This window comes from Canis lupus, chromosome 38, assembly GCF_011100685.1.
Source record: "Canis lupus familiaris isolate Mischka breed German Shepherd chromosome 38, alternate assembly UU_Cfam_GSD_1.0, whole genome shotgun sequence".
Lineage (NCBI taxonomy): Eukaryota > Metazoa > Chordata > Mammalia > Carnivora > Canidae > Canis > Canis lupus.
Window position 1 is genome coordinate 18,608,575 of NC_049259.1, and position 17,141 is coordinate 18,625,715.

Here is a 17,141-nt window from a genome sequence, read left to right on the forward strand (position 1 = left end):
GGCGGCATGCTGCCACTCCATGGAGACTCTTCAGAAGTACACTTTGCAGGGGCCCAGTCCTACTTTCTCCATCCTGAAAGCAGAGATGAAAATCCAGGAGGATGGGAGCCTGCACGCACATTGTCTCTGGGGCAGGCAGGTGCTCCGTGACCCTGGCTGCAGGCAGGTGCTTGGTGGCCCTGGCTGCCGCCCGTGCCTGAGGATGGGTGCGGCGCCCTCCCCAGGCCCGTGGCTCTCCACGGGCGTGTTTGCTTCCACCGTCCTCATCTCCGTGCCTAAATCAAGGGCAGTCAGCAAGGACAGCGGTGTCCTCGTGGAGTCCGCGCTGTATGTGTTGCCAGACTTTGGCATTTTTAGAGCCAAAAATGTTCAGAGCTACAGCTCAGCCCAGCTTTGTACTTTACAGAGAAGCCGTTCCCTTCACCTAATTCCCTAAAATGCAGTCAGGCCCAGGAGCTCAGCGTTCACATCTCACCGCCTCTCCTGCTGGGTGACATCCCGCAGATGCGCTCAGAGACCTCACAGTCAGCGCTTTCTGAGGGGCTCTGTGGGCCTTGGTGCAGACCCTTGATTTTTCCATGGAAAGCAGTAATGCCTACCTTCTTGGGTGCTGCTGTGAGTCTTTCTTATGTTGCCCCAGGTCCTTAAGCCTTCATGTGGCACGATTATAGAAACATACACAATTTCAAGGAGTATTAAAATTCCAACTGGAAACTCACTCATGAAATAATGTTGTGGCCCTCAGTGAAGACCCAGCCTCACCGGAGGCTCTGATTAAGGCCGGAGTGGCTAGTATGGTCTCGGTCGTTGTCCTTTAACTGGAAATTCTGACCTACTGATTTGCAGTTACTGTTAATAACATTCAAACTGGGCTTTGTTGACAAAAAGGATTTTGAGAGGTGAAGAAGGACCCCATGAAGCAGGATGGAAAACTCGGCAGATTGAGGGGCCTGGGAAGGGTGTGCAGATGTGAGACTAGTTCTTCACACCCTGGCCTCTCTCCCTGTGGTGAACCTCATAGCCAGCATCCTTAATTATACAAGAGTGTGTAGGAGTGCAGGCGTGCACATGTGTGTGTGTGTGCCTGTGTGAGGGTGTGCGAGAGTGTAGGAGGATGTGTGAGTGTATATAGGTGTACGTGTATGTGCACAAGCTCATGTTTGTGAGGGTGTGCAAGAGTGTCAGCGTGTGTGCACCCATGTGTGGCAGCAGTGAGGGTACGTGTGAGCGTCTATATGAGTATATATTTTAACATGTGTGACACGTGTGAGGGAGGTGTCTATGGATGTGTATAAGGATGCACATGTCTGAATATGTGCATGTGAGACAGTGGTGGGGTACATGTGCATGTGTAAACACCCATGTGAGAACGTGTGGGTGTGTGTATGTGTGATGTCAGGCATGTGTGTATGGGTGTGTGTGCATGTGTGATAGTGGTGGGGAGTGTGTGCATGTGTACACACCCATGTGAGAATGTGTGGGTGTGCATGTGTGTGTGTGTCAGGCACATGTGTATGGGTGTGTATATGGGTGTGTGTGTGTGACAGTGGTGGGGGCGTGTGCATGTGTACACACCCATGTGAGAACGTGTGGGTGTGCGTATGTGTGCATGTGTGTCAGGCCACGTGTGTATGGTTGTGTGTGCATGTGACAGTGGTGAGGTGTGGCAGGCGTGCACAGGAGAGAATGTGTGGGTGTGAATGCACACGTGTGGGGGTACAACGCACACACGCGTGGCCCGAGACCCTGCCACCCAGGCAGCCCGCGGCCTGCCCGGGAGCTACGAGCCATGGCCTCCCGGGACCCCAGCACGCCGGGCTGCCTCAGTCTCCCCTTGCAGGGCGGGGACCCACGGCAGGTGCCGGGTGGCAGCGGCCGCTAACGCCCGTCGGGCCTCCCGCAGGTTCGCCAAGCTGCTGCTGCGCCTCCCGGCCCTGCGCTCCATCGGCCTCAAGTGCCTGGAGCACCTCTTCTTCTTCAAGCTCATCGGAGACACGCCCATCGACACCTTCCTCATGGAGATGTTGGAGACCCCGCTGCAGATCACCTGACCGCCCCCGGCCGCAGCCGCCCCACCCGGGACCACCCCTGGGCAGGTGTGTGTGACCCCCACCCCGCACACGTTCCTCCCCCCACCCCTTCCTGTTCCGCACACGTGATGCTTACAATAAAGAAACCTTTCTACATGCGCGACTTTTATAGGTGGAGTTTTGTATAGATGTGAAAGGAAACCCTTCTTGGCCATCTGAGGGGCTGGGGATCTTTCTGGAAGTTCTTGGAAACGCTAACCAAGCCTCTGTACATATAATTGGTTTAAATTATTTTTTCACTTGCCATGGAAAGCAAACGAGCGAATAATAAAATAATATATATGATGTTGGCACTGCTTGGAGCCCGGGGTGTGTTATTGTGCTTTGGGGAGGCTTTGTCAGCCGGGGGAGGAAAGCTGTCGGGTGGGGAATGGGGCTGCGGCCCTGAAATAGTCAACCCCACTGTTGGGCACCCCGAGTCTAAACTGGGCACAGCCAGCTTTGCCCCGGGGCAGCCGCTGGCGGCGGCGAGATTGGGAAGAAACGTTGTCTTTCAGAGTCAGCGTGGTTTCTTGTTTCTGTTTTCTCCCTCCTAAGAATCACGAGCACTAACAGCCTTGTCCTGGTGGGGAGCCTCTGAGCATCAGGCCAAGAGAAGATGCTCTCTGGGCGGAAGAAGATTCTTGGATCCTGGGAGTGGATGGGAGGTGGTGACAAAAGGAAGGAATGTCCTGTTGTTCACCAGCCACGTGAACAAAAAAGACCAGAGGGCACCTGATTTGTTTTCCATCATTATCTGACTCTACGTAGCCTGTTCCTGGAAGAGAAAGAGAAAGCCTCTCGCAGCATCTAGCCTGTGGTTTCCCAGTCGTCCCCGAGCCCCACTGTCTGCTGGACAGCGAGTGCCTTGAGGGCCGAGACTACATGTGATGCGACAGTTACACGCACATGCGTGGCTGGTCCATCCTCTTCGAGTCACCGTCCTGCCCTCTGCAGGACTAGGACTTAATGGATACACGAATCTGTACTATGATTTACATGACACCCCCTAGCGTTGTCCGTGTACGACATGAACAACTGCCCATGGCCGATAGTCCTGTGTTAGGGGGCAGGTTGCTCGGCCTCTGTGGCTCCTTTTCTTCCCTTATTTGTAAATGTCCGTGATTATACACACCTGATAGGGGCACCTGGGCGGCTCTGTCGGTTAAGCACCTGCCTTCGGCTCAGGTCATGATCCCGGGGTCCCAGGATCGAGCCCCGCATCGGGCTCTGTCCTCAGTGGTGAGTCTGCTTCTCGCTCTCCGTCTGTGATCTCTCTTGCTTCTCACTCTTTCTCTCAAATAAATAAATAAACAAAATCCTCAAAAAAAAAAACAAAACAAAACAATACACACCTGATAAGGATAAAAAGATAAAAAGACACATAAAGCCCCATGTGAGAGCTTGAGATGTGGTGGTTTGGGGCCCGACTGTGCCAATTCGTGACGGACTTAAATCTCATCAAGCCTCAACTGGCTCATCTATGAAATGGGACAATTATACTACTTGCCCTGGGATTCTCGCGAGGATTTTATACGGAAGCTAACGCGTGGAAGCTTCTATCACATTACCTGGTGGGGGAGGTGGGCAAAGCTTTCGATTGACTTTCTTCTGAAGGGTGCGAGTGTAGGTCCAACTCCGTCTCGGGTGTTTGAGGGGACCACTCGCACATCCTATTCCACAGCCCGGTCAGGATCGCCCCACCTGCTCCTACATAAGGAATCACAAAGCTCTGGTTCCTGGTTTTGGTTAACACCTTCCTTCAGGTCGGTGTGTTCCTTAGTACAAAGGGAATAAGGCCCCCGGCCCCCCAGCCCCCCACGGTGCTGACGGTGCAGAGCTGTGAGGATCACCGCGACCCCAGGAAGCTGCCAGGCCCCCCGCCAGTCACCCCCAGGTTTCCACCTGTGCTCTCTCTGAGACGCAGGCTTAGCCTCCCAGCCCCTCGTGGTTGAGTCCGCACACTGGGGCTGACCGTGATGCCTGGTCATAGGGCTTGTCGAGGAAACCAAACGGGGTGACCTGAGACAGACACAGCGCGTGGTGGGCTCTCAATGAACTCCAGTCACACCATTCTCCATCCAAATCTTTCTCCAAGATTCCTCTTCTGAAAGGGAAGTCCTAGTCTCCAGGGATAAGCTCCCACCCGACGCCTGACCCCTTCACGCCTTCGCTCCTCAGCTCCCCACGTGGCAGCCCCCTCCCTCCTTACACGCTTAACCGCCTTGGTGGCATCGTCCCCTACTTTCCCGGGATGGTCTGTGTGGACATCCGCGAGACCGCCTCTTTGTTCACCACCAGGGATGACCAAAAAGATGTCATTGGTGCAGTTGACATTTCTTGGCCTTGACCACTCCCGTTCATACCATCCGGTGGACCCAACCAACCAAATGGCATTTAATTATAATTTTACGTCCCTTCATTGCTCAAAAACTTTCAGTGACTTCCTCCTGTCTGTTAAGCAGTGATGGTCGCCAGCGGGCGATTTTGCTCTGCCCGCCCCCCGAGGAAGGTTTTGTGATGTCTGAAGAGACTGTCACAACTGGGGAGATCCAGCCAGGAGAGGCCAGAGATGCTGCTAAACGTCTCCAGGGCACCGGCCAGCCCCCTACAACAAAGAAGTGTCTGGCCCAAATGTCAGCAGTGCGGAGACTGAGAAACTCTGCTATCAGGTGTCACTAATGGAACAGAAAATCAAATGGGATTTCCCGTTATTTTAGCATTTTGGCTAAAGCCCCAAGGCGAGGCCAGGAGGCTCCTCGAGTTCTAGAGGAACTACTAGACATGCCCACACGAACTTATTAAGGTAGAAGAATTGATTCAGTAACGTTTACCTTATATTTCATCTTGAGCTAGTATTCCTAGAAGATTCTGGAATCTTCCTAGAAAGGAAGTTCCTAAGAATAAGGGGTACTTGCGGGGGGGGGGGCAGGCCTGTGGGATCTACTCACTGACACTGGACCCACAGGAAAGGGGGTGAGCCCAGTTAATACTCTCGAAGGTAGTCGTGCTTAGAATATCCTGCAGGTACCAAGCTCAAGACATTGACCTGCCAAGGCAAGGGGGCCCCCGCAGGAACAGGGGGGTAGACACTGTTGTGGGCAGTGTCTAAGGGGTCAAACAGGAGGGTATTGTCTTGCACATGAGTCAATGGAGCAAGCAGTACCCACACCTGGTGACTGTGAAGCTGTGAGGTTCCCCATGGGGCTTCCCAAGAACTCACCGGGAGCCCCCAGAGAGAGGCGTCCAGCAGGTACTCGCCACACGGGAGGCATCGACAGGCCTTAAGGACTTTCCCTTCTCCCTATCTTCCCCCGAGGCCCCAAGTCCCTGGTGGGGAGAGGAGAGGAAGACCCAAAAAAAGGGGAAAGAAGGTGGAGGAGGGGTGAAAGCACCGTCCTGGGGCCAGCAAGCAGCCCCAGACTGGACGGGGCTTGGAATTCGATGTGAGGTCGATGTTTGGATTGGGGACTGGGGCTCTTAGCCTCAAAAATGAGATGTTCTGAGCTTTGCATGAGGCGCCGTCTGCCAACGGGCAAGCTCTGGAGATCCCATAGAGGAGAGAACGCCTTTCCCTGTGTGCGTCCCGCTGACTTTCAGCGCTTCCCAGTACCAGCTGTGCGAGTCCAAACTGGGGCCCCGGGCAGGCACCACCTTGGCTTTGCCATCTCTGGGTATCCGGCCCTCAGCCCCGGGCCGCCCCCGCGGAGTTAGCGCAGGTGGCCCATCTGTGTGCCTGGGCCCCTGCGCAGCAGCTACAGGGACTTCATTTCACCTCGGAGACGAGCCCAGGGCACGCGTGGCTCTCCATGGCCAGGGCCCCCAAGGGAAACTTGCCAGCTTCCTCTTCCTCCCATATCCATGGCACACCTGCCTCCAGCACCTGCCGTCCATCCCGGCTCCGGCCTGGCACCACCGCTGCACGTGCACTACGCACCCAAGTCCGACTGGACTCGCACGGCCAGCGCAGGTGCCACGTCCCTGTGGCGCTTTTCGGGACCTCTCCATCCTTGTAACGTCAGCATGATTTTGTTTCTGCGCCTCTCACACACCTATCCTGTGCTTTCCACCATGAAGTAGGTGTATGTACAATCAACCTCACGTGCAAATGCCTCGGGAACAGACATCATGTCCGATTCAGCTGTGGATCCACCGCAGCTCCGAACAGAGTGCCCAGCCCGAAGTTGGCATTCAGTGAATATTTAGCGGGACTGGTCCCCTTGGTTTCGTCCCCCCCAGAGATGGCAGCCTGTCGCAAGCGGTGCAGTCCCCCCAGCCAGCCTGGGAGCCTCCCCGTTGGAGCCACGAGCCAGAAAACCAGCCTCGGGTAGACTGCTAACAGAAGGTGTAAGGTCTCCACTGCCTGTCAAGTTGCTCTTCACAGGCACAGTGGGCCGCAACCAGAGACATTGAGGCATGTTCTTTGCCTTCAGGGAACTCCTAGCTGGAAAAAAAATACAAGGCCCAAGGATCAAGGGAGGCTCAGCAACGATATGTCTTGCAGCAATTCAGAGTTTACAGAGCACGTGCAGATCTGTGACTGTAACGTGGCCTGCGAGAGGCGGGCCAGGGAACTGTTGTCATCTTCATTTTAAAGATGAAGAGAGGAAGATGCTGGAAACTCAGCGCCTTGTGCCAGGACACACATGGTGGGCAGTGGGTGGAGCTCAGCCACGTCACTGCCAATACACAGCAAGACCTTTGCGCCCGTATCCTCAGCTAACTGTATTTTCTGTGCCCAAGAAATATCTGTCTGTTGGGGGATCGGCATGAAAAATGAGCAGATATGCAATAATACGGAGGGTTTTTTTTTTTTTTAAATAAATGTGGAGCTTGGACAAACAAATCACATGTAGCCTTGAAACATTCTTTAAGACGTTTGCTGCAACGATATTTTCTTTGGAAAGTTCTCTTTTCTATGTGTCTTCAGAGCTGCTTTGGAGGCCACCTAAGAAAAAATGATCTCATGGTTCTGTATTAAAAAACTTGCCGAATAACAACAAGGATGATAACCACCACGTGACCCAGATTCACACGCCACTCCCGGTTCCCCGGCTCCTACCCTACACCAGGCCCTGGGCTCGGTTCTTTCATACCAGCTTTATTTCCTCCGCTTAAAAGATTCGGCTCTGGATGATCTGGGGCTGCTTCCAAAAAAGTCAAATCTACCCTCTGCTGATAATTTGCCATCACTGATGTAATCCTAGAGACTGGGGCTCAGGCCCTGAAGGATCGATCCTTCCCGGGAATGGTCTCAAGGCTTCAGGCCATAAACCCAGAACATTTCCCCACCCCAGGGAGGAAGATTGGGGCCCCTGATGTGGGATGGATTTAGGGCATTCCTGGGGCACATGACTGAGTGGGAATGGGAGGGGAAAGGCCGCCCCCTCCCCTCTTGCCTCCAGGCAGGAAGGGATGGGGGATTGGGGAAGGGAGCCTCTGCCAGCCCCGGGCAGCCAAACTCCTTTGCAGGCAAGGAGGAGCGGCCTTCATCCGTTCCATGGAAAACTCCACGGAGCTGTCCCGTGACAGTGTTGGAGCACACGGGCGGCTCTGACCACACTGAACTGGCCGGGGTCCGGGCCCCCAGGGGCAGCTCCTGGCCGCCGCCCGCCAGCTGCAGGGACGCTGGGGACCCGCCCAGCCCCAGCGGGACACTCGGTGCCAGGATCGTTAGGCACGGGCACCCTCTGCTGCCAGCTCAGGGTATCACACCCACCGTCCCAGGAAAGAGGCTTCCAGAAGGTCTGGGAGGGATGGGATTTTCAAAATGGAAAACAGGAAGTTTGAAAAAAACGAGCCTCAAAGGGACTCAGAAGATCCCCGATGGCCCTTGCCAGAGGCTCCCTCCGTGGAGTTTTAGTTTCTGGGGAAATGGGCTCCAAAGAGCAATTTCGAAGAGGGAAGAATGGAGAGGCTCATGGGGAAGCTGGGAAGGACCACCTCCTTCTAAGCTGCCAGCCCACCCCCCGGCCCCCCCCCCCCCAACGCTAGCTGGATGCACACCTGCCACCTGCGACCTGCTGCGTCACCAACATCACACGTGAAGTGAAGGGTAATGATGCCACAGGAGGGCTGGTCCAAAGCCGCTTACTGCTAGGTGGATGGCGGCAGTGGGTGCTCCCAGGACAACACGGCCTGCCCATTAGACTTCTTTAAAAAAAATTTTTTTTTTTAATTTACTTAATTTCTTTATTTGAGAGAGAGACAGACAGAGAGATTGAGCATAAGCAGGGGAGGGGCCGGAGGGAGAAGCAGACTCCCCGCTGAGCTGGGACCCTGACTCAGGACTCCATCCCAGGACCCTGAGATCATGACCTGAGCTGAAGGCAGATGCTTCACCGACTGAGCCCCCCAGGCGCCCCTTAGACGTCGTTCTCAGAGACAGAATGGGGTCTTGGGAGAGTGTCCGCGCGTGCACTTTCCACGGGACCGGGTTTTAGGGAAATGTTCTGTTGTTCTTTGCTTGGAAAGGCTGTGAGCCGGGGGTACTGCAGAGTGGACAAGTGCTGTGTCAGCCTCTCCCAAATTTGCAGAACCAGACACACGCTGGCCGCGAGTGAGGTCACCTGCGTCTCAGATTACCTGGTGGAAGGAGAAGAGGACGAGGAGTCACGGGCCTGGGGTCCTCTGCGGGGTGAGCAGCAGCCCCTCGGCTGACCCTGGCAAGGTCGCTGGACCCCCTCGGGGCTTCAAGTCCCTCCTCAGCCAAGGTCCTGGCAAGATGGTCTCTGAATTCCCTTCCACCCCACGGAGCCAGTCATGTCTTTTAGAACTTGATCGATGCTCTATTGCACAACCTTCCATGGAGGCCTGGGAATGCCCGGAGCTCTCAGTACTGGGTCCAGAGAAAACCCCGAAAGATCCTCTTCCTCAGAAAGCTCAGAATCTGAAGGAAAAAGAAACAGGTTAGAAACCGTTGAATTATTAATTGAGCACTTGCTATGGGTTTAGTGCTCTGTCAAATTGATAGAGGTATCTAGCACCAGGGGTTTCTAGCACCAGGGAAACAGAATTAGTTCATCCTCCCCGGCTGATGGCGAAGCTGGACTCCCAAAGCACCTCTTTTGCTCATTTTCCCCTCCTTTACCATCTCCCTCAGATCGAAATCCTCCCAAAGGTAACCACGTCTCACGCATTTGTGGTAGGCCCTTGAAAATCCACCTTGCGTTTGTTATTTCTCCAGATGACGTCCGCGGGAGTGGCGCGGTACTATTTTATGTGTCTGAAAAATGTGCATGAGTAATGTTTTTGCTATCAGTCTCCCCTTGACTCATTCTGTTTTACTCTGCACTACGCTTTGAGATCTTTCAGCGACGCTCTAGGTAAGTCCAGCTAATCCCCCCCTGACGTCTGCGCCGTATTCCCGTAAACAGCTCGGTGGCCTCCAGTTCTTTGCCAGGATAGGCATGGATGCTTGGGTCTCCTTGCTCGCGTGTGTAGGAGTTTCTGGAAGGCATATCCCAGGAATAGGACTTACCTAGATCACAGTCACCTGCCCACGGCACCAACACGCCCACACGGCTCTCCGGGAGGTTGCAACAACATATTCCACTGGTGCATGAGGGTCCCATGTCTACGCGTCCTTCCTAGCATTGTTGGGGTTCAAGTGATTACTTTTGTGAGCTGCATGTCAAGTGAGACTTTTCTGGAATTGCCTTTCTCTGATAAGTAGAAAGATTGGGCTCCTCGCTTTATTCGCCTTTTGAGTTTCCTGTCTGTGAGTTACCTACTGATAGCGTTCTAAGGGACTCGACCAATTTTTAGTGACCCGAAAGCCCCCAACGTTTCCCCAATTTATTGATATTTCGCTTTTTTTTTATAGGAAACCAATGGGCTCGGCACATGGTTCCTGTTCTCTCTTCGCTCAAATAAATCACAACAGGATTTATAGGCAACTTCCTCAGAAAGATACATTTCACATCTTGGCAACAGCTAGAATGCGGAATGCGTGCATGCATCCTCTGAGAAATTTTGGGTCAAAACTCGATCGGGCTTGCTGTTTAGCACAGCTGCTAGAGAACAGACGGGAGCCCGCTTGTTTGATGAGGCTGAAAGAACCAGCGGGATTTTGACGGACTGTCATCACCGCTGGTCACGTCTACTCTAACAGGAGGGTGCGAATAACCACCTCTCACATCCTGAAGCAGACACGTGGGCACAGGCCAAGCCCCCTAAAAACCGTTTTGGAGAAGGGTTCAGTTTTGTTCAGTTATAGGAAAATAGAAGTCTCGGGAAGAGCACTGACCCGCTTATGGCAAATCTGAATGTTGTATGAGAGCACGTGGGACAGAGAAGAAACAGGTGGCTGAATGACAATTTGGAAGGATCCCGAAGCTTCCATTTTGTTGCTCATCTTAATTAAAAATTAGGCTTGGCCTAAATGGGGTTGTTGCCCTTTTTTTTTTTTTTTTTTGGCAAATGCCTAATATATCATCACTTCTTTGTCCTTCTTTCTGTTATTGTATTTCTTGACTTCTTGTTACTGATTAGCAGTTTTTTTAAGATTTTTTTTTTTTGAGAAAGAGAGAGAGAGAAAGAGCAAGAGAGAGTGTGAGCGGGGTGGGGAAGGGGCCGAGGGAGAGGGAGAAGCAGGCTCCCCACTGAGCAGGGACCCCCCCCCCCCCCCGCCCCACATGTGGGGCTTGATCCCAGGACCCTGGGATCATGACCTGAGCTGAAGGCAGACGCTTAACTGGCTGAGCCACTCAGACTCCCCAGGCAGGAGTTTTAAAAATATTCTCTACATCACACCTTTGAAAGCTACAGATGTTACAAGTAGCTGCTCCCAAACTAATACTATTTATTAACTTGAACAGAATTTTACTTTTGATGTAGTAATGAAATCCATTCTCCTACTTTGAGGTTTACAATTCCAGAGTCCTGTAGGAGAAAGCACCTTCACCTCCAGGGTTTGAGGAACACTTTCTCCTTCTGAAGCATGTACAGAATTAACCTAACAAGAGACTCAAGGAGCCAAGGGCTTGCTCTGTGAGTCATAGGTTTGGACTGGAAACACCACAGGCCCTTCTCTTCCCAAGACTGAGAGGTCCAGGTCCACAGAGTAGGTGGGGAAGGTGGAGAATGGACACGGCTGGTGGAGAGAGCGGCCATGCATGGATCGGCCCGTGGGCCCCGGGAGCACGTGGTTCACTGCACTTGAGCACGCCCAGGTCTCCGAAGCCACTCAGGCCTTTACCGATCCACCTTTCAGATCTGCCCCTATCGAGGGGGAAATGTAGCCGCATGTCTGCTCTTCCCATTCTCACCAATCAGACCCGCCACCTTCCTTTCCACGAGGAGGAGCCGGTGACAGGGAAGAAAGGGGATGCTGAATGGTCTCTTCCAGTATTTCTATTTTGAGTGAAGTAGTCATCTTCAGGTTGAGATGGAAATGTGAGCTGGGGCAGAGAGTGAACCAATGCCTTTCCCTAGGCAACCTGAAGAGCTTCATGGCATAGTCTAAGAGAATGTGGCTTGGAGAGGTTGAGTAACCTTCCCACGGTCACACAGCAAGAGGTGGAGCCAGAATTCAGAACCAGTCCCTAGAGTCCACCTGACTGTAGAGACAAGCCCTTAATTTCTCTTCTGTTACCTTAGATTGAAGGACGGACTCTGCCCCCCTCCTTGCTCCAGCTCTCTCAAATCACGGATGCCTAGGGTATTAGAACTTCAGTGTCTGCCTCCCACAGTGGCCTGGTTGTGTTGCTAAGAACTTCACTGCTGAGAACCCAGTGAGCACAAAGGCTTGTCCGGAGCCACCAGTGAATTGGGGCAGAGAGTGGGCATCTACCAAGGACCCGACGAAGAGTTCTGCATTCCTGCTGGATGCTTTTAGCCTTGAGCTCCTGTTCCCAAGAGGACCGACGTAAATAGCAGAAGACCCAACCTAAGCCGACTTAGGCAAAAAGGGGAATGTACTGTCTCACAAAAGAGAGAGGTCTGAAGGCAGGGCCAGCTCCAGGCCTGGCAGGGCCCAGGCCCCCGGACCACGCCTTCCGGACTCCTCATGCCATCTCTAGGGCCTTCCTTTCTCCTTGCGACAGCCATTCTTGGCAAGCTTGGCTGAGGATGACTACCGGGAGCTGTATAAGGGCATCCCAGCCGGCCAGCGCTCACGGCTGAAAAGACTTTCTCTCCCCGTCACCTTCCTGGGGGGATCCTGGTGCTCACAGCCTCTTGTCTGTGAACCCAGTTCTGGATACACCTGTGGGGATGACCCCACAGCATCAGCAGCAGCACCTGTTCACGTGGCTGAGACGGTGAGGCAGTGGCTTCCTAAAACAAAATGAAAAATTAGGCCTGGTCCCTCGAAGGGACAGAGATGCACCCAAAGAGGCCAAAAAACGAGGTGTCACCACAGTGGACAAATACAACATGCAGTCACTCGTGTGTATATCTCCATTGCTACCTCCGCTGTGCTCCCAGGGGACCTGTCCAGCGTACACACGGGGTGCCCGACATGGGGCCGAGTGTCCCGTGTGCATCGCCTCATCTCATGTGCTTCCGTGACATAGGGACCACCATGATCCCTGTTTTAATGACGAGGCTAACCAACGTCAGGGAAATCCCGTAACCAATTCAAGGTCACACCAATAGTAATGGACAGGACCCAAACCCAAACACAGGAACGCCTTGATCTTGTTCACATACCACTCACCACTGCATCTATTGCACAAAAGGCAGCTAATCCCAGGGAAAGAGGGCCTCCCGCATCCTGCAGACATCATAAATCTCCCCTCGCCCCGGCCCCCACCAAACTGTAGCACAGAAAGCACAAATCCATATTTGTACTGCCCATGATTTCAGAAATTCTGGATTTCCGCTCCCCTCGCAGCTCACAGACGCTTCCTCCCTTGGCAAAGGCTGACCACCCACACAAGAGGGCTGGTGTTGTGAGGGGACAGCTGTTTTGGGGTTGTCCACAGCCAGAGAGACATTTTATTTGTTTTCAGCCAAAGAAAGATATTCTCCACACTACCACCCCCCACCCCCACCCCACCCCAAGTCGCCCGGTTCCAAACTGGCTAAACCACTTTTGTTCAGACTTCCCGAGCAATTTCATCCCTGGGGTGGAAACAGAGCATGGAATGATTTGGAGCAAAAGGACAATTTTTGGACAATTATGAGTGAGTGAAAACAGGAGGTTATAATGGATGTTGTCTCTCAACCCTTAACTCCAGCATTTGTAACCAAGAACTCTGTCCCTCAGGTTTTGGTGGTAGGAACGTAATGCTGAGCAGTTGTCTGGAACTACTTCTAGATGTTCAGTAATTGGAAACAGTGATGCTGACTCAGGAGCCCATCAGTTGGGTTGCAGAGCGCCAATTCACATAAGAAAAAGAGGGGGAAATGTTGGAAACATGTAAAGATAAAAAAATCCAACAAAAATTAACAAATATTTCATATACATTTTGCGAGTGACTCGTATTTCTCCCTTTAAAATTGCAATGTCGAATGCCTAATTTAAATAAGTCCTGTAAGAGGAGTGAGCTGGACCCAATGATGAAAATTTTTCAGTAACGACGAGAAAGCAAAATCTCTTATTGGGGGGCATGCAGTCAATGGAAGGAGACAGTGTGGTTTAGAAGTGAGTCAGGTGACACAGCTAGGAAGTTAATTTGTCTGCAAAAATGCATTTTGAAATTTGGTCCAGGATGGGATCAGACATGTTCCAATTTCCTCGAATGGCTTTAAAAGCTGGAAAACACCCAGCTATTGTCCATGATTTAGACACAGGACTTCCTGGAGGCAGAGAAATGCTTTTCGGAATGTTCCTTCCAACTCCGTGATTTCTCAGGGCCTTTGCATTTTACAACGGGTGCATCTGAGCACATTAAGAGTCTGCGTGTGTGTGCGCGTGTCTGCATGAACACACACACACACACACACACACACACACACACTTGTTTGGACCGTGAGCCTGTGTGGGATGCATGAGAAGAGAGAACAGAAGAGGAAGGTGGAAATACGAAAATCTTGCACAGCGTGGAGCAGGGCTGGTTGTGGTGGCCGCGTAGACGAGTCCCCTCTCATTGGCAAGTGCATCATTCACAGCAGCCGCAGCGGGCACAGCCAGCTTTCGGTCCTGGCTCTGGGGCAGATGAGGCCACTCCTGGCCCCTCCTATGCCACCGTGCTCCTTTCCCGGGAGCATCCTGTGAGCAGCTACGGTTGGGGTCAGCATACTGTCTGGCCCTTAAACTACTCTGTAAATGCCTGTTGCAGTGATAAGTGGCACCCCTCAAGCCAGGTGAGGGGCTCTGGCCTGGGGCTGTCCCAAATTTTCAATACGGGGCCTCCTGCCTCTCCAGGGAGTATTGGTTGATGGAGGTTGGAGCTGGGGGCAGGAAGACTGTCTATGCACTGACCCCCCCAGGTGTCTGACAAAGGGCACCTTGTTCATGCCGCTTCTTTGTACGGGGCTGGGGGGCTCCCCAAAGCAGGTGCTCATTAACAGGGGGGCCGAAGGACCAGGTCCTAACCTCGGACCTGGCTCTGATGTTCAGCATTAGGCAGGCCTTTCAAGAAGTTTGCTCATCAAGCATGTACGGCATTTAGAACAGACATTTGCTCTATGTGAAATTCTATGCCAATAATAATATACATAACGTACTTTTCTATTTATGCAAAAAAAAAGTATGTGGGTTTATGTGGCGTAACTGAATGCATAGAAGACAGGAAGGACTCACTGGGGTACAGGTGGGTACTTCTGGGAGCAGAGTGGGATGGGAGGCAGAACTAAGTGTGCTTTTACTTCTCTATTTCTTTTTTTAAAGATTTTATTTATTTATTTGAGAGAGAGAATGAGCATGAATGGAGAGAGGCAGAGGGAGAGGGAGAAGCAGGCTTCCTACTTGGTGCAGAGCGAGGCTTGGGGCTCAATCCCGGGACCCCAGGATCACGACCTGAACTGAAGATTAACCAAATGAGCCACCAGGGGGGCCCCACTTCTGTGTTTATTTTTCACAACAAGTTTTCATAGGCATTCCTACATCACTTCTGAAATTCCGCAAAATATTCATCATTTCTTTCATTAAATAAATATAAATGCATACGAATTCATTTATTTTCTGTCTCTGATGAAGACAGGGACCATTGGAAAGATGTCATGGACGAGGGGCATCTTTTTTTTTTTTTAACTATCGTTTCCCCCAAACAGTATCTGGCACAGGGTAAATGTTCAGTATGTATCTATGGATTCAGTGAAAGGACCGTTTACAAAATTAAAAAAAAAAAAACTGCAAACATGTACATGTTCCAAATGCAAGGCTTTAGTCTCTGGAACAGAGTCTGGCTTGTGCTAAGTACTTAATATGTGGATTAATTAAATACTTTGGTATGTAAAGCTTGGTGCCCGCTCTTAGAGATTTTGAAATCCAGACGCCCACCCTTCTAGCCCCACCCTTCTAGCCGTGTTACAAAACGGATTATGCAAAGTCTCCTGAAGATGAATAAGCAAAGAGTGGGGGGGGGGGTCAGTAAAGGGAGCTAGAGTTTCTTTCAGAGGTAATCAGAGCAGGCTTCGCGGAGAAGGTGAGGTCCAAGGAGGATTTTGAAGGGTGACCTAATAGTTTCCTGGGGCTGCTGTAACACATCACTACGGCCTTGGTGTTAGGAGGCCCAAGCAAGATGCTGGCAGGGCTGTGCATCCTCCAGAGGCTCCAGAGGAGAACCTGTCCCTTGCCTCTTCCAGCTTCTCATAACTGCCTGGCAATCCCCGGAGCTCTTGGCTTGTCGCTCCATCACTCCGACGCTTGCCCCTGTTTCACATCACCTTCTCTGAGTGTGTCGGGCTCATCCACCTTGGCCTCTTTCTCATAAGGAGACCTGAAACTGCATTCAGGGCCCGCCCAGACATTCCAAGATAAGACGCTTTTTTTAAGACTCTCAATCACTGCCTTTCACCACGGAAGGTAATACTCACAGGGTTTGGGGCTTGGGAAATGAAGATATCCCGAGGAGGCGTGTTTCCTGCCCAGCAGAGAGGGAGAGAACTCTAAGACGCGGAGGAGAGAAGAGGGGTGCTCCTCGCTTCCTTACAGGTCTGCTTCTCAAAAGCACTCTTCAGTCAACTTCTGCGTGTGGTTCTCCCAGTTACATCTGCTCCCAGAACAAGTGGGAGTTTTGTTGTTTTTAAAGATTTTATTTATTTATTTTAGAGATAGAGTGTGAGCCGGGGGAGGAGCAGAGGGAGAGGGGACAAGCAGACTCGGAGCCCAACTTGGGGCTCAATCTCAAGATCCTGAGATGACGACCTGTGTTGAAACCAAGAGTCGGCCGCTTAACTGATGGAGCCCCCCCAGGTCCCCTGAAGGGGTGGCAAGTGCGAGGTATGACATGGGGCAGTCTCAGCAGAACCATGTCTGATTCATTGGAGGAGAGAACAGAGACAGGAAAACCATTTGGGGGCCCATCCCAGAAAGCAAGGACCTGAAGTAGGACGCTGGCACGAAAAAGGAGAGAATGGGCAAGAGAATCAGAGGCGGATTCGCCATCGAGGCATTTAACCGGGTAGAGGCTGTGAGGTGGTGTTTGAGGTTCTGGGTCAGGGCCACTGTCAGTGGTGGTCTTGACAGACAGGGGCACGCGGGTCAGGGCAAGGATGGGGAAGAGGGGACCGTGAGTTGGGGATGCTGGTGGGGTCTCCAGGTACACGGGCAGGTACACGGGCACGAGAAAAGAGGCCACCGCGGTGGGAGGGCTCCCCAGGATGAGAGAAGAAGTAACCAGTGAAGGAGGTGAAGAAAGAGCACGTCCAGCCAGAGAAGCCAGGGGGAAGAGCCAGGTTGCAGGAAATGCTGCCGTGGGGACCCGGGAGACCATGGGTGTGTTTCTGTATTGCTGGTCTGTTAGCAATTCTTCTCAAGTAGAACCCAGTTGGCATGACCCCGTTTGGAGTAGAACCTGGGTCCTGAGCTCTGACCTCTCGGCCACTCTCTCCCATATTCCAGCAGCCCACACCCCCAGATCCCCAGGTTGATGGGGGGTTGTAATTGGAAACCCAGATTACCATCCTTGGTCAGACCCCATAGGAGCCATTCCAGACCATTCCACAGAAGCCAGAAATATA

At 52.4% G+C, this 17,141-nt stretch overlaps 1 protein-coding gene across 6 annotated transcripts in view; it reads left to right on the plus strand.

Moving 5' to 3' along the window:
* Window positions 1-2,380, plus strand: part of RXRG (retinoid X receptor gamma) — a 45,227-nt gene extending 42,847 nt beyond the window's left edge. For 5 of the 6 annotated variants that reach the window (XM_038586224.1, XM_038586221.1, XM_038586223.1 and 2 more), the window contains one exon: window positions 1,904-2,188. In XM_038586224.1, the coding sequence (XP_038442152.1) occupies window positions 1,904-2,051 (148 nt within the window). In that variant the 3' untranslated portion in view covers window positions 2,052-2,188. The other variant, XM_038586222.1, reaches the window with a different exon arrangement.
* The last annotated feature ends 14,761 nt before the right edge of the window (window positions 2,381-17,141 follow it).